The following is a 19,901-nucleotide window of genomic DNA, read 5'->3' on the forward strand; positions in this document are numbered from 1 at the left end:
TGGAATTTGGCAACACAGTCATACAGGGAGTACAGTAGGGGGCTAAGGATGCATTCTTGGAGGGCTCCAGTGTTGACTGTTATTGTGGAGGAGGTGCAGTTACTTACCTTCACTGATTGTGGTCTGTGGGTTAGAAAGCTGAGGGCAGAGCTGAGACCAAGGTCACATAGTTTTGAGTTCAGTCTGAGGTGGGGGAAGGGGGAATAATGGTGATGAAGGCTGAGCTGTAATCAATTAGCAGGAGTGTGATGTAGGTATAAGAGTAAGTGAGGACTGTAGATGCTGGAGATTGAGTTGAGAGTGTGGTACTGGAAAATCAGGTCAGGTCAGGCAACATCCAAGGAGCAGGAGAATTGACATTTCAGGCATAACTCTTCATCCGGAATGGAATGTCCGAAACGTCAATTCTCTTGCTCCTCGGATGCTGCCTGACCTGCTGTGCTTTTCAAGCACCACACTTTCAACTCCGATGTAATTGTCCTTGTCCAGATGTTCCAAGGATGAGTGCAGGCTGGGGATATGGCATCCGCTGTGGACCTGTTACATCAGTAGGAAAATTGTTGGGGATCGAATCAGGCTGGGAGACTGGAATTGATGTGGGCCATGACCAGACTCTCGAATCACTTAATGATTATTGGAGGACAGAGCCACTGAGTGGAGTCATTAAGGCACATTGCATGTGCTTTCTTAGGTACTGGAATGATGGTGGTCTTCTTGAAGCAGGTGGGGACTTCAGGATGGGAGAGGTTGAAGATGTCAGTGAATATCTTCGCCTGTTTGTCCGCACAGGATCTGAGTTCTCGGCTTGGGACAGTGTCCAGGCCCATCACTTTACTTGGGTTATCTGTTTCCATGGAGAAAGTGAGGACTGCAGACGCCCGAAACGTTGATTCTCCTGTTCTTTGGATGCTGCCTGACCTGCTGCGCTTTTCCAGCAACACATTTTCAGCTCTGATCTCCAGCATCTGCAGTCCTCACTTTCTCCTCAGATATCTAGCCATGACAAGTCAAACTATAGAAGTGAAATGGAAGGCTTGGTGACATGGTGCAATGAGAACAACATTCTCTCTCAACATTAGCAAAACTAAAGAACTGATCAATGACTTCTAAAAGAAATGAGGAGAATACGCCCCCATCTACATCAACAGAGCTGAGGTTGAGAAGGTGGAAAGTGTCGAGTTCCTCGGAGTGATGATAACTGACAACCTGTCCTGAACTTCCCATGTAGATGTGACGGTCAAAAAGGCACAGCCATCCTCTTACTCATCAGGCAGCTCAGGAAAATTGGTATGTCCATAAGGACCCTCACCAACCACCATTGAAAGCATAATGCAGCAGTGCATAATGGTCTGGTATGGCAACTGCTTTGTCCAGGACCATAAGAAGGTTGTGTGCACAGGCCAGTCCTGAAGAAGGGTTACACCCGAAACATTGACTTCTCCACCTCCTGATGCTGCCTGGCTTGCTGTGTTCTCCCAACCTCCTGCTTGTCTACCTTGGATTCCAGCATCTGCAGTTTTTGTTTTGTCTCAGACCGTCACAGAAGCCAATGTTCCATCCACGGACTCCACTTACATGGTGGCAGTTTAACCTGAGGGTCAGCAGGTCTTTGGCAACAATAGACAATAGGTGCAGGAGTAGGCCATTCTGTCCTTCAAGCCTGCACCGCCATTCAATATGATCATGGCTGATCATCCTTCATCAGTATCCTCTTCCTGCCTTATCTCCATAACCCTTGATTCCACTATCCTTGAGAGCTCTATCCAACTCTTTCTTAAATGAATCCAGAGACTGGGCCTCCACTGCCCTCTGGGGCAGAGCATTCCACACAGCCACCACTCTCGGGGTGAAGAAGTTTCTCCTCATCTCTGTCCTAAATGGTCTACCCCGTATTTTTAAGATGTGTCCTCTGGTTCGGCACTCACCCATCAGTGGAAACATGTTTCCTGCTGCCAGAGTGTCCAATTCTTTCATAATCTTATATGTCTCAATCAGATCCCCTCTCAATCTTCTAAACTCAAGGGTATACAAGCCCAGTAGCTTCAGTCTTTCCGTGTAAGGTAATCCCGCCATTCCAGGAATTGACCTCATGAATCTACGCTGCACTCCCTCAATAGCCAGAATCTCTTTCCTCAAATTTGGAGACCAGAACTGCACACAGTACTCCAGGTGTGGTCTCACCAGGGCCCTGTACAGCTGCAGAAGCACCTCTTTGCTTCTATACTCAATGCCTCTTGTTATGAAGGCCAGCATGCTATTAGCCTTCTTCGCTACCTGCTGTACCTGCATGCTTGCCTTCATTGACTGGTGTACAAGAACACCCAGATCTCTCTGTACTGCCCCTTTACCTAAATTGATTCCATTGAGGTAGAAATCTGCCTTCCTGTTCTTGCCACCAAAGTGGATAACCATACATTTATCCGCATTAAACTGCATCTACCATGCATCTGCCCACTCACCTAACTTGTCCAGGTCACCCTGTAATCTCCTAACATCCTCATCACATTTCACCTTGCCACCCAGCTTTGTATCATCAGCAAATTTGCTAATGTTATTGTTGATACCATCTTCTATATCATTAACATATATTGTAAAAAGCTGAGGTCCCAGCATGGATCCCTGCGGTACCCCACTGGTCACTGCCTGCCATTCCGAAATGAAGCCATTTATCACTACCCTTTGTTTCCTATCAGCCAGCCAATTTTCAATCCAATCTAGTACTTTGCCCCCAATACCATGCGCCCTAATTTTGCTCACTAACCTCCTATGTGGGACTTTATCAAAAGCTTTCTGAAAGTCCAGGTATACTACATCTACTGGATCTCCCTCATCCATCTTCAGAATTGCATCCTCAAAAAATTCCAGAAGATTAATCAAGCATGATTTCTCCTTCATAAATCCATGCTGACTCTGTCCTATCCTGTTACTACTATCCAGATGTGCCGTAATTTCATCCTTTATGATAGACTCTAGCATCTTTCCCACCACTGAGGTCAGACTAACTGGTCTATAATTTCCTGCTTTCTCTCTCCCACCTTTCATAAAAAGTGGTATAACATTAGCCACCCTCCAATCCTCAGGAACCGACTCCGAATCTATCAAACTCTGGAAAATAATAACCAACGCATCCACGATTTCCCGAACCACCTCCTTCAGTACCCTGGGATGTAGACCATCAGGCCCCAGAGACTTATCAACCTTCAGACCTAACAGTCTCTCCAACACCAAATCCTGGCAAATATAAATTCCCTTAAGTTCAAGTCCTTCAGCCACTGTTACCTCAGGGAGATTGCTTGTGTCTTCCCCAGTGAACACAGATCTGAAGTACCCATTTAATTCTTCTGCCAATTCTTTGTTCCCCGTTTTATATTCCTCTGTTTCTGTCTTCAAGGGCCCAATTTTAGTCCTAACCATTTTTTTGCCTTGCACATACCTAAAAAAGCTTTTACTATCCTCCTTTATACAGGGGGGGGGGGAGGGGGAGGTGAGGGAGGAGTAGACAACCAAAAGTCTGGGAGAACACAGCAATCCAGGCCGCAGCGGGAGGTGGAGGAGTCAATGTCAAGATGGAGATGCCTTCACGGTAAACGCAGCTGCTGCCGCCAACATGCCACCAGCTTCCTATCCACCCGGTCTATGACCCTCATAATGTTGTAGTGCTCATTCAGCCTTCTCTGCTCTGAGGGAAACACTCCCCTCTGACCTATCACCTCCACCCCCATCCACCTATTGTACTCTCTGCTACCTTCCCCAACCCCTCCTCCCATTTATCTCTCCACCCTGGAGGCTCCCTGCCTTCAGTCCGGATGAAGGGAGTTTGCCCGAAACGTCGACTCTCCTGCTCCTCGGAGGCTGCCTGACCTGCTGTGCTTTTCCAGCACCACACTCTCAGCCAGGCAGGGACCGGAGGGGGCGGAAATACCCGAGTAGTGGCGGGGAAAGCCGAGCGTCGGGAAGGGGGGGCGGCGTGGAACCGGAAACAGCCGAGCGTTGGCGGCGGAAACAGCCGAGGGCCGCGGCGTGAGGACGGAAGGAGGAAAACCGGAAATAGCCGAGCGTTGGCGGCGGAAACAGCCGAGGGCCGCGGCGTGAGGACGGAAGGAGGAAAACCGGAAATAGCCGAGCGTTGGCGGCGGAAACAGCCGAGGGTCGCGGCGTGAGGACGGAAGGAGGAAAACCGGAAACAGCCGAGCGTTGGCGGCGGAAACAGCCGAGGGCCGCGGCGTGAGGACGGAAGGAGGAAAACCGGAAATAGCCGAGCGTTGGCGGCGGAAACAGCCGAGGGCCGCGGCGTGAGGACGGAAGGAGGAAAACCGGAAATAGCCGAGCGTTGGCGGCGGAAACAGCCGAGGGCCGCGGCGTGAGGACGGAAGGAGGAAAACCGGAAATAGCCGAGCGTTGGCGGCGGAAACAGCCGAAGGCCGCGGCACGGCTTCCCGCCCCCCCCCCCCCCCTCCATTACAGTGCAGACCCTCGGGAGATGAAGGAGCTGCCGCTGCCGCCGCCGGGGCCCCAAAGTCGCCTTTAGACCGGACAGCGCTTCCTGAAGAAATACAAAGGTGCGGACAAAAAAAAAACATTTAAAAAGCGGCAGCCGCGCTGTGAAGATCCCGCTCCTTCACCCGGAAAGGAGGGAGCTAGGCCTCAGCCTGTCCCCGGAAAGCCTCGGACTCGAGTAGGTAGGGCAGCCCCGAGAGAGGAGGGGGTGGGGTGGGACGGCGAGATGCCCGGCCCCGGGGCACGGACGGGGAATCATAGAGATGACCCTTCGGCCCAACCCGTCCATGCTGACCCAGATACCCCAACCCAATCTAGTCCCACCTGCCAGCACCCGGCCCATATCCCTCCAAACCATTCCTATTCATTTACCCATCCAAATGCCTCTTAAATGTTGTAATTGTACCAGCCTCCACCACATCCTCTGGCAGCTCATTCCACACACGTACCACCCTCTGGGTGAAAATGTTCCCCCTTTAGGTCCCTTTTATATCTTTCCCCTCTCACCCTAAACCTATGCCCCTCTCGTTCTGGACTCCCCGACCCCAGTCTGTAAACGCCTCCGTCCAGGTTTGCAGGAGGCACTTGGCCTTTCATCAGGATCAATGGGCTGCAATTCTTATCAAGCGTTTGGGAATAACCCCAGACAACTGCTTGCATGCATGCCCCTGCCTCCAGGATGGGCATAACTGTTTGCAAAATGTTAGCAAGCGACATAAAGCAAGGCAGAACGGTGCATTTTGAGCAACGTGCGCAGACATAGATTGGGAATCCAATGGAGAGCTGAGGGAATGCCACCCTGTCTGTGGGTCAGTGCTGAGGGCGTGCCTCACTGTCAGAGGGTTAGTTGAGGGAGCGCCGCACTGTGTGTTGGGGAGGTCTGTGTTGAGGGAGTGTCATGCTATCGGAGCATGAGTACCAAGGGAGCACCACACAGTTGGAAGGCACTGTGTAGCAATGGTAGCGTGTTTTGAATGAGATGTTTAAACGTGGATCTGTCTGTCCTTTTAGGTGAACGATCCATGGCATACTTTGAAGAAAAGCAGGGGAGTTAACCGCACCCAATATTCAACAATCAACCAACATCATTAAAAAGCAAATTATCGGGTTGTTGTCACATTGCTGCTTGTGGGAACTTGCTGTGTGCAAATTGACTGCCACATCTCTTACGAAAGTGACTCCACTTTGTGTTACATAAGCTGCTACATAAATGCAGATGTTTGTTTCTCTCTAATTTTCCTCCCTCCAATCATTATCCAGACATTACACCAATATCGAAATTAATACTATTGGATTTGCTTTTGAAGTGAAAGGGCTGACGGTATAGATAAGCAACAGTCTAACTTATTGAGCACTGTTTTTAGAGCTGGCCAATACAGCTTCAGTTGTTTCATTCACGCTCTTGTCTCCAATATTAAGTCAGAAGTGAGGACATCATCTGCTCATTGCATAGTGTTCAACTAAATTTATAACTCATCAGGTTCTGAAGGTACCTGTGTCTGCACGCAGCCAGACCTGATAGTGTTTGTGCTTGAGCTGCTAAATGGCAGGCCACGTTCATATTGTACAAGTGTTAGGATGTGACTATCTCTAACAAGAACCAGCTACTGTTTGTATTTTAAAAGCATTGCACCTCCACTTTTAACATCCAGGAAGAAGGGGATGTTTGCTGTATAAAAAAACACCAGAAACTCAACTAGATCCAGTGTCTGCTTGATTGATCATTCATTAGACTAAACACCCTCCGCAAACCAGCACTGCAATGTACATTGTATTTAATGTAGTCATCAAGCCTTTTTTGACATAATCTCCAAAACCGGTGACCTCTACCACCTCTGACAAGCATATTGGCTTTATCAGGATTCTATCACACCAGTTCCCCTCTGTGTCTTAACACAACCCTGTGTAGGGCATGAACCACAGTTTCTTCATCGTTGGTAGGTCAGTATCCTGGACCTGCTACCAAAAAACACACTGTTTCAATCTCTGTACAGACTTTTTAAAAGTGATCAGAACTTTCAGGAAAGAATGACAGAAATCTATCTTTGTTCAAAAACTTTTACAGCATCAAATCACTAAAATTGACTAAACACTATTTTCTTCTACTTCAGAGTATGTTGCCATGGGGAACGAAGTTTCCTCTTTTCACTTATTATCCAGTACACTCTTCCTTTGAATTACTTTTAGCAAACAGGCCACAATTTCTGTCAGCTCCCAGTGGGTTCCTGCAACCCTATTTTGTCAAGTGATAACTTTGAGTGACTGTTTGCAGGCTCTTTGATTAGATTTCAGTAAATTTCTCACCCACCACTAGTGGATTCCGATGTTCCTCCTTCCCCTAGCCACGGCACAAGAAAGCTCCCAGAAGGCTGCAGAATGCCTCTCTTCAATGAGAGACTGATTCGTTCTCTTTCCTCACTGCCTCCCCTCCACTCCCAATCTGGGTGGTGATAGTTTGCAAAGCCAAAACGGCCTCTTCTCTTTGCCAAGCACACACAACTGCTGTCTGTTTGTGGTGTGCGTTGATTCGTAGGGAAGCCTGCAACCCGCTGGCTCTTTGTGCTCTCTTTCTTCCAATGCAACATGGAACGCCTCTAGTTAGCTCTCCTTGTCCTCAGCTTCTTTCAATTATAAAAGTAAAAGGGCAGTTTACAGCATGACAACTACAACACTTTCCTGTAACTTTGGGAGACTCGATTATATGCACTGTAAACACAGGGACTGCTGCCTATATCGTTAAGCTCTCAGCAAAACCGCCCAGTCTTCCTTTGTTCTTGAGCAATCAAATCACCCAGGCTCACTGTCAGGTATCGAAAACAACAAATGCTGGCGATCACAGTGGGCCAGGCAGCGTCCATGGTGAGAGAGGAAGCTTATGTTTCGAGTCCAGGTGATTCTTCATCAAAAGAAGAGTCATTTATACTTGAAACGTTAGCTTGCTGTCTCTCCATGGATGCTTCCTGACCTGCTGTGATCTCCAGCATTTGTTGTTCTCAGTACAGATTCCAGCATCTGCAGTAATTTGCTCCTATTTACTGTCAGGTACCCTGTTGAACAGCTCCCATGTGCTACTTCGTTGACTCTAAATTTGAAGCTAGAGTGCTGAAGTGGTCTAATGGAATAAACTTCATCATGGCAGCAGCCGAGAGGGTTGGGTTGGTTTGAGAAGAAGGCTCCCCCCTAGTTTTTGTTGGGGTGGATGGTGTGTATTGGCTTTGCACAAGAGATTCACATCCCAAGAATGGACTTAGCATTGTAGAGTCATAGGACATCAAGATCAAGGTAATTCTGATGGTTTGGCTGTGGTTTCAATGTTGTGTCTAGGGTTCAACACTTTAGGAAAGATGACAAATGCACGGAGAGAAGACAGACAGGGTTAAGTAGGATGGCATGATGGGCTTTGGTTGAAACTAAAGAAATTGTGGCTATGTTCCTAAGCCGAGCAGGTCTAAGATTCATTCTAAATGATGAGTTACACAATAAGATGTGGAGGTGCCAGTGTTGGGCTGGGTTGGGCAAAGTTAAAAAAATCACACAACATCAGGTTATAGTCCAACAGATTTATTTGAAAATATAAGCTTTCTGAGTGCTGCTGCTTTGTCACTAACTACCTGATGTAGGAGCTGTGCTCTGAAAGCTTGTACTTCCAAATAAACCTGTTGGACTATAACCTGATGTTGTGTGATTTTTAACTTTACACGATAAGTTGCGTTTTAGTCCTTCATCCTTCTGCCTTTGTGAATAGTGAGAGATAGTGGCAGTGTTTGCTAGCTGGTTAATAATTTGGCACCCTTTTAAACCAGCCAGAAGGTGGAGTGTCTTATATAGGATGGAAGGGTTATGTAGACACTCGCATAACCCATGCAACAAGAGAGGGAAGTATAGGGTGGGGTAAGTATATAGCAGACACCCACAACCCCCAGATGCCATTAACCAGTTTCATATAAATTGAGAGTGGGTGTTCCTTCTTTGATAGGCAGAAAGTCAAAGTTATATCCGCTGCTCTGAGAGTTGTTATCTAAAGATTAAAATGCTCATTACAGAAATGAGGGGCGAGGTTATTTAGAATCAACACAGAAGTGGGCATTAGGATGCTGTTAATGCCAAACATGCTCATCTCTTCTTCATTTCAATATCTGTTTGGTCCTTCCTTATACACTGTTCACTCTGATGTACTTGTTTAACTTTGTTATGAGCACCTTCTATACTACACACCTCAACAATTCTCTACATGGTTGAGAGTTTTGTTTTCTGATCACTCTCTGACTAAAGAAGTTTCACCTGAATATGTCTTTGGCCATATTTACCACACTCCTATTGACTGCTAGATTTGAATAAAATTATTCAAAGCCACGCCTCTGGCTTCTATTTTCTAAAGTACTCTGGCTGATTCAGCCTTTCCCTTTTCTGTATAAGGGCTTGGTGGCGGTTTCATCCTGCTGTTAGTGATTCGTGGCAATCTACCACATTACGACAATCTGCCATTTTAGCATAATTTTCCATCAGGAATAACAATGGTAGCAGAACATGTCTATATCTAGTTCTCTGTGGAAACCAAAGATTTGAATACTCATGGAGAAGAGTAGATAGATGCTGCTGAGAATTGGTACAGGTGGCAGTATGGAAGGGTTTTATAGGCTCAATATCCCATTCGAAGAGGGGGAGGAGGAGGAAAGGGTAGTGTAGAGGCTGCATGGCCTCCTGCGCTGTCTGGTTGTATTTGAGTGCTTCGGGGACTGTCCTCACTCACGAATAATTGGATGTAGATTGTTAGAATTCTGTGTGCACTGTACTTGTTTCAGACATATTGGGAGGGTTGCCAGGTGCAAAGCTCCAGGCCAGCCCTCCCCATTCCTCAAGCAATATTTATTTTTTTAAAAAGTGCATTTCCGTAATATTTAAAAGTACTTTACAGCTGGCCTTTGAAATGTAGTTGCTAAGGAGGAAGCTCGGCAGTCAATTTATGCATAGCATCTCCGGCCAACAGTAAGATGACAATGAGCAGGTAATTTTTCTTTTGCAGTATTAATGGAGGGTGAAATATTGCCTGGGACACTGGGACTGTCTCCCTTGTTCTTCTTTGAAATAACGCCGTGGAGTCATTTGCATCCATTTGAGTAGTTGAATGGGGCGATGGTTTAAAATCTCCTTGAAAGGAAAGCACCTTCAGAAGTACAGCAGTGCTGCATGGTCAGCTTTGCTTTTGTTTTTGTCACAGGAATCGATCCTGAGCCTTCAGACTCAGAGAGTCAAGAGGGCTACTGACTCGGCTACAGCTGTCCCAGTCTCACTGAGACGAATTGACCTGGCCATTATCACCAAAATGTCAACAGGGTGGAGAGGGAATCTCCAGCGTACGGCGCATTGCAATTACCAGGAAAGACTTAGAGCAAATGTTAATGATCAGATTGTTGTTTATGAAATATCTGTGTGTCATTAATGTATTACGACAACGACTGCACTTCCTGTGATGTATTGTGCCTTGGGATGTCCCTCAGTAATTCTGAACTCTTGAGTACAGGTACAGCGTCCTCAACTACCTTTCAAATGACAAGCCCACCATTCCCAGGATCATTCTTGTAAATGAGATGAATCCTAACATTGTGTTTGCTTTCCCAACTGCCAACTGAACCTGCATGTTAACTTTAAGAGAATCCTGAAGGAGCATACCTTTTGTGCTTCAGACTTCCAAAGCCTTTCCTCATTTAGAAAATAGTCTGCGCCTCTTCTTCCTACCAAAGTGCATAACCTCTCACTTGCCCAGATTGTATTACATCTGCCACTTCTTTGCCCACTCTCAACCTGTCCAAGTCCTTCTCCAGCCACCCCACCTCCTTAACACTACCTACGCCTCCAGCTGTCGTCTGCAAACTGAGCAATAATGCCCTCAGTTCCTCCATCCAAATCATTCATGTATAATATGAATAGTTGTGGTCCCAGCACTGACCTCCGTCTTCTGCCAGTCAGCCAATCCTCTATCCATGCCAGTACCATGCCTTTAACGCCTTGGGCTCTTATCTTACTACAGTGGCTTTCTGCAAATCCCAATAGGTCATGTCCACTGGCTCTCCTTTGCTCCTTACCTCCTCAAAGAAGTGTTGCCTAACTGGGCGGGGGACAGGATATTTGACTCCAGTGGGCTGTCGAACGCGGGGGTGACGTTTATTACTTGGTACCAGGTGGTTAGTTCCTAGCTATGTGGCAGGTTAAGTCTTCGGTAATGTGTGCATCCCTGCTACCTTTAACTTGGCTTGTTTCTGCCTCCCCCTCCCATCATCCCAATCCCTGACCCACCGCCACCACAGGGACTCTGGAGAAGACGCGGCCCCATGGAGCCCGGAATGTTTCAGGTGGAGTTCCCGAACTTTGGCAACAACCTTCTGAGGAAGCTGAACCAGCAGCGGGTGGAGGGCAAGCTCTGCGACATCACCATCCACCTGCAGGGCCAAATGTTCAAGGCCCACCGGGCGGTGCTGGCCGCCTCCTCCCCTTACTTCCACGACCAGGTGCTGCTGAAGAATGCCAGCCGCATCGTGCTGCCGGGCGTGATGAGCCCCAAGGCCTTTGAGAACGTGCTGGCCTCCTCCTACACGGGCAAGCTGACTGTCCTGTCGCCCGACATCGTCAGCTACCTGACGGTGGCCAGCTTCCTGCAGATGTGGCATGTGGTGGACAAGTGCACCGAGCTGCTGAGGGAGTGCCAGCCCCCGGCGCCGCCCGCCCCTAGCCAGAACCAGTCGCCCAGCAGCAGCAACTACCTCAGCCCCTGGCACGGTCCCGAGCTGCCCGCCAAGTTCGAGAGGCCCGAGGACGACGGCGTCAAGGTGGAGGGCCACTGTCACCCTCACCACCGCCAACACGGGCAGCAGCAGCAACATGAGGAGGAAGAAGAGGAGGAGGAGGATGGGGCGGCGGGGGGAGGGGACGATGAGGAGGAGGAGGTGGATGAGGATGAGGACGACGACGGGCAGAAAGGCCGGACCTCGCCGCGCCAGGACACCGAGCAGGACAACGTCATCAGCAACTCGGCCGAGCGGGAGAAGTTCGGAGCGGAGGGCCGGGAGAGTGAGGCTGGGGCGGTGAGCGACGGCGGCGCTGACTGCCCTTACCCGCTGCAGGCCTACAGCCAGCCCAGCATGGTGCCACACAAGCGCTGGGTCTTGGTGAAGGGCGGCAAGGTGGAGGGTGGTGCGTCTCCAGGTGGCGCGGGGGACGAGGACGAGGAGCGGCACTTTGTGCTGGTGCCGCCCATGGGAAAGAGGGAGCCGGAGGAGCCCGGGGTGCACGAGGCGCCTGCCCACTTCGGTGAGCACCTGGGGCCCGAGGAGTATGACGAGTTTGCCGAGGACCCCGGCTACGACGAGCCCGTCGACTACTACGGAGCGTCGGACGACTTCCACTTTGAGCAGCCGGCCGGGGGCAGCCCTGGGGGTATGGCCATGCAGGGCTCTGGGCTGCCTGGCGAGATCCAGGAGAACGGTGCCTACGGCGTGCTGGGCGATCCGGGCCCCAGTTCCGGGCAGGCCGGGGCGTCAGCCAGCTCAGACTTCCCCGGTGGCGCCGTCTACAAGCTCTACCCTTGCCAGTGCGGCAAGAGCTTCGCCCACAAGAGCCAGCGGGACCGCCACATGAGCATGCACCTCAACGTGAGGCCCTTCGGCTGCCCCATCTGCAACAAGAAGTTCAAGATGAAGCACCACCTGATGGGCCACATGAAGATCCACACCGGCCACAAGCCGTACGAGTGCCACTACTGCGGCAAGAAGTTCATGTGGCGAGACAGCTTCACGCGCCATCGCAATGCCTGTGCCAAACTCTACCACGCTGCCACCTCCGTCCCCATCCCCCTCCCCGACCTCGATGTGCCCTCCGACCTCAGCGTGCCCTCCGACCTCTGACCCAGCTCCTTCCGCTACCTCCACACTCCGCCCACCAGCTGCCACTCCTCCAACCGATCGGCAGAGACTCTGGACGAGGGGTGAGGTGGGTGTGGGGTGTGTGTGGAAGGGGGGCGGGGGGAGAGAGACTGGAGGTCGGGGGAGGGGAGAACTGCGAGTGGGTACGATGGAACCAAAGTCGTTGGGTGGGGGGATAGGGTGGGTGTGGCAAGGACTGATAAACACAATCTGGAGCCTGCTGCCAAGGTTGTGCTCAACTGGGCATTTCAAACATGACTGACTTCCAGCTGAGTTGACCCAGCTTTAAACCCACTTACCTTTGAATCAGGGCATGCTGACGATTTTTACAAGAAATAAGTATTTAAGTATATATATAAAACAAATTATATATATATATTATATATTTAGATATATGTATATCTGTGTGTGTGTGTAAATTGTGTTGCTGCACATGGAAGTATTTTTTACGGCCACCTCTGCTTTTTAATATTTATGGCAATTAAACCTGGGCAGGGTTGGAGAAGCTCCTGGGCACAGCTCCGATTCTGGGAGAAAGGTGCACCTCAGAATCCAGTCAGACACGTGTTGACCACGTTTTGCGTGCTGTAAGGTTGTGGAGTCAAATCCCCTCCGGAGAACCTGAGCAGAAACATCGAGGTTGGTTTAACCAGTGCCAGTGCCGGAGACGTTAAACTTGAGACAGGGTGCTCAGGATAGTCTGTCAGATCGGAGGCAGACTATCCTCTGCGTTCGGTCTTTCAAAGTAAAAGCTGGTGTGGAGTGGCGGGGGGGGAGGGGGAGTGGGGGGTGAGACGACAGAGGTAATCATGGGGGAAGGGGCAAGATTCCCTCTTCAGCCATTCTCACTAGAAATGGATGATCTGGTCATCATCGCCTTGCTATTGGTTGGAGCTTGCTGTTATGCAAACTGACTGCTGCACTTCCCTCCATCACAACAGTGTCTGCACATCAAGAAGTACAACAGTTGCTGTAAAAAGGACTTTTTAGGGCCTGTGTTTCACCTTTTCAGAAATGTCACCATTTTTTCTCCCGCTTTTAATTTTGTTGTGTTCTTTGCTACTTTTTTTTTAAAAGAAAAAGTGTGGAATTTCAACTGCTGTCCCTGTGAATAAAGAAAGTTTGGTGACTGACTGGGTTTGGAGTTAATTGCGCTCATTCGGCTGTGACCTGGAGTGACCGCACAGCCAAGGCGAGGAGCTGGTGGGCCTCCTGGTAATGTCACTGCCCTAGTGATCCATGGGTCCAAATCAATACCGGGGCAGCTGGAGGAGTTTAAATTCGCTGCATAAATAGCTGAATTTGAAAGCCGAGTAGCAGGGATGAAGCTATCATCGATTATTTAAAACCCAACCTTTAGGTCGTTTATGTGGTTTAGTCACATGAACTCACTGAAATGTGGTTCACTGTTAAATGCCCTCTCAAGCCAGTCAGTTCTCAAGAGTCTGGGAATTCTGCACAATCTCAAAATCTAGAAGGACAAGGGCAGGAGATGCCTGGGAGCACCACCAACTGCAAGTTCCCACCTGAGCCATCCTGACTTGGAAACATATCACCATCCCTTCATTGTCACTGGGTCAAATTCCTGGAGCTCTGTCTCTAACAGCATTGTGGGTCTACCTACACCCCCACGGACTACAAGAAGGCAGTTCATGACCACCTCCAGGCTTATGGATGCTGGCCCTGCCAATAATGTAACATCCTACGAGAAAGCAATTGAACAATATCTCATGAGGAAGGACTGGAGAGAGAGAGCTGCCCTCTGCCTCACTTAGTTAAAGAAATTTCATCTTAGGAATGATCGAGGTGCCGAGCTGGACTTGCTAAGATAACAATAGGAGCATTCACTCAAATGATGCAGTGTAGTTTTGGCTGTACTGCCCATCGTGCCTGTGCCAGCTCATTTGAGGTGCCATCTTTGTCCCACTCCCATGATGTTTCTCAGTGGCCCCACCAATTTGTCTCCTTTAAGTACTCAAACAGTATTTCCACCACCTTTTCCCGTAGCTCCCTCCTGCTTATAACCAACTACATGAAAATAACCATCCTCATTTTTCTTCTGGTTCTTTACTCATCACCTTGTAAAACTGACCTCCCTGCTTGCCTGCTAGTGCAAAGTTGATGGAAGACCACTGCTAACTCTTCCCTTGACCTTCTGTGGTCCAAGGAGAGCAATGAAGGGAGGGAATCAACCAGGAGCTTCCTGCTTCCTGCCTCCTAGTGGCTGGAGGTACATTTGAGGGTTGATTCAAATTCACTTATCATTTAGTGGTTTTGTCACCAGGTTTTTAAAAAGTACCATAAAATAAGCAGATGGGCTCAGTGTTATTGGCTAGCAGAGAGACCAAACAGCCAGCCACAGCACTGGTCAGATCTACAAGTCACTTATATATTATTGCCTGTTAATGCTGTCAGAGAGAGCAGTAGGTATAGACTGAAGAAGGTTGTCCTATGTGGATAGTGTAGGTGAGTGGATCATTCACATTGCTCTGTTGTTCACCTGATGTCAGCACAAGGTGCAGCTCCAATGTAGAATGTTGGCTTTTTCAGGCAGAAACGTAAATGTGAAATAGAGTGTGAAAGAACAGTTCCACAAAGTTGTCCGAGGTCACTGTGTCTGCCCTAATCAGCTTTTCGAAATGAGGCTACTCCCATGCATTTGCACATCCAGGTCGGTGCCTTGCCATCTTGTTAGCTGCTCCAAGGCAGGTCACACACCTTTGTGAAGGAAGAGCGTAGCTACAGGAGCAGATCAGAGGCGATTACTCATCGTCTGTCTGCCTAATTGATAAGGCACAGGTCAGGAAGACAATGGAATGATCTCCACTTGCCTGGATGGGTGTAGCGTCAAGAAACCCTAAGCTCAACACTATACAAGGCGAAATTTCATTGGCACCTCATCCACAAATGTAAATATTCACTCCATCCAGCATATACTATCTGCAGCAAATGGGCAAACTTCTTTCAGCTGCACTTTCCAAACTAGTAGCCTCTCCTACACAGACAGCAAGAATAGCAGAAATGGTGGAAACAACTAGTTCCCTTCCAAATTTCACATTATCCTGATTTGGAATTACATTGCTGTTCTCTTACAGTCACTGGATCAAAACCTTAGAATTCCTCGAAACTGGATTTCCCTCCCTAACAACACAGAACATTTGTATATACACCAGATGGACTCCAGTGGTTCAAAAAGGTGCTTCACCACCAGTTTCTTGAAGTCATTGGGGATGGGCAATACATTATGGCATTGTCAGCAGTGGTATTTCCATGCACCTGTTGTCTCTGGTTTTCTAGCTTGTGTGTGTGGGGGGGTCATTAAATGAAGGGATGAACTGTAAACAGTCAAGAGTTAAGATTAGAGTGGTGCTGGAAAAGCACAGCAGGTCAGGCAGCATCCAAGGATCAGGAAAATCAATGTTTCGGGCAAAAGCCCTTCCTGACCTGTGCTTTTGCAGCACCACTCTAATCTTGACTCTAATCTCCAGCATCTGCAGTACCCACTTTTGCATGGTAAACATCCAGGGACAAAGGAGTCATTATTCTACATTAGAAAACTTGTGCACCTGTGGCCACAATGCAGCCTGATAGTTTCAGTCATGATAAGACCTAATTGAATGTGAACAGTTATTGTTAGACAGACTACAAAAATGTTAGCTGGGGTTCCCACTTTGAATAAGTGACACTGTAGAACACGTCCTCTGTTGGGTGACTTTTTTAACAGTTATCTCTCTCCTGCAATGTCTGTTGCTCCTCGCTGTTAAACCCATCCAATCAAAGATTACAGAAAGGGGAAAGCACATTTTCCTGAGAAATCCCATCTTTATGCCTGCCTCAGGACCAAGAGTTTTGTACCACACAACCCCACCTTCCCCCTCCGCCCTGACCGCGACGTCCCTGTGAATACAACAGGAAGATGACAGGACTGAGCCCTTCCATGACCTCTTCCAATTCTTTCCTCTTGCACTTCACTAGTAGCTGTGCTTTCAGTAGTCTTTGCCCTAAGCTGTGGAATCCCTGGTTAGACCTCTCTGCATCTGTATCCCTTCTTTGACTGCATACTTTTAAAAAAACTGCATCTTCAATCAATATCTCCTTAACGTGGCTTAATGTAAATTTTTATTTTGTTCACTCCTGTGGTGTGCCTTGCAATTCTTAACATGGTAACCCAATGAGTAAGCTACGTGTTTTTATACAAAATCTTACAAGGTGGACGTTTGGTCCCTGTGCTGGCTCTTTGAAAGTGTTGTTTAACCCACTCCAGTCCCTGCTGTTTCCCCTTAGCCCTGCATATTTCACCCATCAACTTTTGACAGTTGTTACTGAACCTGTTGTCAACATCCTTTCGGCAGTGCATTCCAGATCATAGCTACTTAGTGCTTAGCAAAAGAAAAGGCTCATCTCTCCCTCTGCTTCCACCATTCTCCCAAACCCACTCACCCCATCTAAACCCCTACCTCGTCTTTTGTCCCGCTGTACGCTGTGTCATCTGACTATCAATCTTGTCAGCAATGGAAATATTATTTACCCCATCAAAAATCTTTATTAGAGTTTGGGCTTGGAAAATCAACCCTAATCTTCGTCTGTCACACTCCTGTCTTTCCCATTGGTTGTTTTGGCACATCTTCTTGTCCTGTCTGTCATACTTCTCTTTAAAAACAAATGGGTAAAATACACAGCTGGTCTGTTATGTGTATCTGTATGTGTATTCTATTTCTGTATTCTTGCCTGCTTCCATGCACATCAAGCCAAATATGCAAACTGAGATGCATTCTTTCTCATGGGCTATTTTGGTGACTGGGTGTTGTACATAGCAAGCAGCTTTGAGTAAAATCACCTGTGTCTTACTCTGAATGTTATGTCCTCCCTGTTGGACAGAGCATTTGCTTAGTTGTCCAAATATCTCCAATCTGGTCTGTGTCACTATTTGCCAGATTGTGAAGCTCCTGTGAAGTTCTTTGGCACATTTAAAATTGTCTATTATACAGAGGCAAGTTGTTTTCTCTAAACCTAGGATAACACCACCTCAAATAAGTTGCAGAGTAATAAATACAGGAATTCATTGTTGCCTCAAAACGTGAGATCACTCTATTGTGAGCGATCTACGAAGAAATGTATAAAGCAGGTAATGCTTGGACTGTTCAATGGGCAAACAACACCGCTGACATTTACAAAACACGTTGCTGGAATGTGGGGTATTCATAGTCAAAGCCAGCATATACTACCTTTGGTTTTGGGAAGCTGGTCCTGCAGTCTCTATGGTGAATACATCCCATGGTGCTTTTAGACAAGACCAGAATGGCAATGACAAATGGTGTAGAGGAGAACTTGTAACCAATGGGGTACCATTGAGCCCACAGTCAAGTCCTTCTAGGTGGTGGAAATTATGGGATCGGGAAGTGCTGTTGATTTGAGTAAGACATGGCAAGTTGCTGCACTGAATAGGACAGGTGACACACATTGTTTTTGTGTGTTGGGACTTGGAGGGATTGAATGCTTATGTGACAAGCTGGGGTGGTACCAGTCAAACAGCCTGCTTTGACCTGAATCATGTCCAGTTATTTTGGAGTGTTGTTGGAGCTGCATTCTGCAAAAGTGGAGAATGTTTCATCACATCCCCAAATTGGTGGGCAGCTGGACAGAGTCTCACCATAGAGTTCCCAGAGTTTCGTAATGGCTCACAGCTTCACTTTTGCAGTCTGCCACAATAAAATAGCACCAATTTGCTCCAGAATATGCCAAATAAAATCACCTCATGAGCAAATCACATGCTTATTATTCTCTGCAAGCAGGACCAGACAGTAGTCCTTCTCAACCCAATCTCATTTTAGCACTGATAAAGCAAGGAGTGGAGGATGTTCGGTATTTCACTGATTCTGTCCACACTGTACTTACACAAATTCACAGGTTTTGGCACGTGGTGTGTGTGTGTGTGTGTTGGGGGGGGGGGGGGGGTGGTGGTGGCTAGAATGTTAAAACTAAACCTAAAAACAACTATTAATGAGCTGAAAGAGCTCTAATGAGGGCGGGTGTGCAACAGTTATAACAAAGTGATATAGAGAATATGTTGTGATGGAAGGAGCATTATTATTTTTGGAATTTGGGTTGCAAATTTGAGACAGATGGGTGCTGGGTATTTCTGTGTGGAGTTTTTTTTTAAAAAAGAGTTCTTCTGTTACAGCATTTTGTCAGAGAGCAGATGACAGGAGATTTGTGTGGTGTTGATGGAAACATGTTCGTACTGTTATATTCACAGTGGATTGGATAAACGTAAGATCATCAGCTCTGTCTTCGATTTGGAAGACTCTAGGATGAGAAAACTTCTCTTTAATGAATTTTGGAAGAAAGCTATTCTGAGCTTAGTTTGAAACTGTGGAAGTTCAGGTCATTAGATTGGTGAAAAAGCTTATGACAGCAGCGTGGGAAAGGGCTCTTCAAATTAGCTCATTGGCAAATAAACTTTGCCAGGTCAGGTGTCAGGTGTCAATTATGTAGAACTTTAAAGAGTTAAGGATGTATTTTCTTGGGATGAGCCTTTGTGGTAAATAGTGTCAGGAAACAGTTTCAAACTTTGTTTTACTAGGAATTTTTAAATTGTTCTGACTCTTAGATTTAGATAGCTTGTGTTTTTTTTATAATTAACTTATTTTAATAAACTTTGTTCTGTTGTTAATATAATATCTAGAGTCTTGTGTGAGTATGTTGCAGTAATTATCCATCAGTTAACTAACTAGGAGAAGAGGAAATAAAGACAACAACTATCGCTGAAGAAAATGTGCTAGGACAACTAAAGTGGCTAAAGACCAATAAAGGTAATTACAAAGACATGAGGGAAGGGTTGGCCAGGATTGATTAGAAGGGGAGCCGAGCAGAGTTTCTGGGGGTAATTTGAGGGACAGAGTAGAAACTCATCCCAATGATGAGAAAACTGCTAAGGGAAGGACGAGGCAACCATGGATGTCAAAGGAAGTCAGGGACAGCATAAAAGCAAAAGAAAAAGTAAGCAATATAGTGAAGTTTAGCTGGAAGTATTTAAAAATGAGCAGAAGTTAAAAGAAGCAATGGGGGAGAGAGAAGGTGAAATATGAGGGTAAGCTAGCTAGTAATATTAAAGAAAATTGCAAGTATTTTAGATATCTAAAAGGTAAGAGTGAGTTAAGAGCGGAAATTGGACTGTTAGGACAGTAGTGGACGTTATACATTAACAATCTGGACAGAAGAACGAATGGAATTGTTGCTAAGTTTTCAGATGACACAAAGAGAGGTGGAGGAACAGATAGTGTTGAGGAAGCAGGGAGACTGCAGAACGGCCTGGACAGACTAGGAGAGTTAACAAAGAAATGGTAGATGGAATACAATGTGGGAAATTTGGGATTATACACTTTGGTAGGAAGAATACAGGCACTGACTATTTTCTATACAGGAAAGCCTTCGAAAATCTGATGGACAAAGGGACTCAGGAGTCATAGTTCAGGATTTTCATGGGGT

The 19,901-nt window shown here is 47.3% G+C and overlaps 2 protein-coding genes across 9 annotated transcripts in view; one reads left to right on the forward strand and one right to left on the reverse strand.

Moving 5' to 3' along the window:
- Positions 1-12,500, forward strand: part of LOC140455040 (uncharacterized) — a 48,379-nt gene extending 35,879 nt beyond the window's left edge. The window contains exons 4-6 of the mRNA XM_072549709.1: positions 3,879-4,148; positions 4,529-4,675; positions 10,803-12,500. Coding sequence (XP_072405810.1) covers positions 3,879-4,148; positions 4,529-4,675; positions 10,803-12,395 — 2,010 coding nt within the window. The 3' untranslated portion in view covers positions 12,396-12,500. The remainder of the gene's footprint in view (positions 1-3,878; positions 4,149-4,528; positions 4,676-10,802) is intronic.
- The window catches only part of LOC140455148 (ras/Rap GTPase-activating protein SynGAP-like), a 1,171,996-nt gene that overhangs the window by 233,833 nt on the left and 918,262 nt on the right, over positions 1-19,901 (reverse strand). The gene's annotated exons all lie outside the window — the stretch shown is intronic.

The sequence above is a fragment of the Chiloscyllium punctatum genome, chromosome 30 (genome assembly GCF_047496795.1).
Source record: "Chiloscyllium punctatum isolate Juve2018m chromosome 30, sChiPun1.3, whole genome shotgun sequence".
NCBI lineage: Eukaryota > Metazoa > Chordata > Chondrichthyes > Orectolobiformes > Hemiscylliidae > Chiloscyllium > Chiloscyllium punctatum.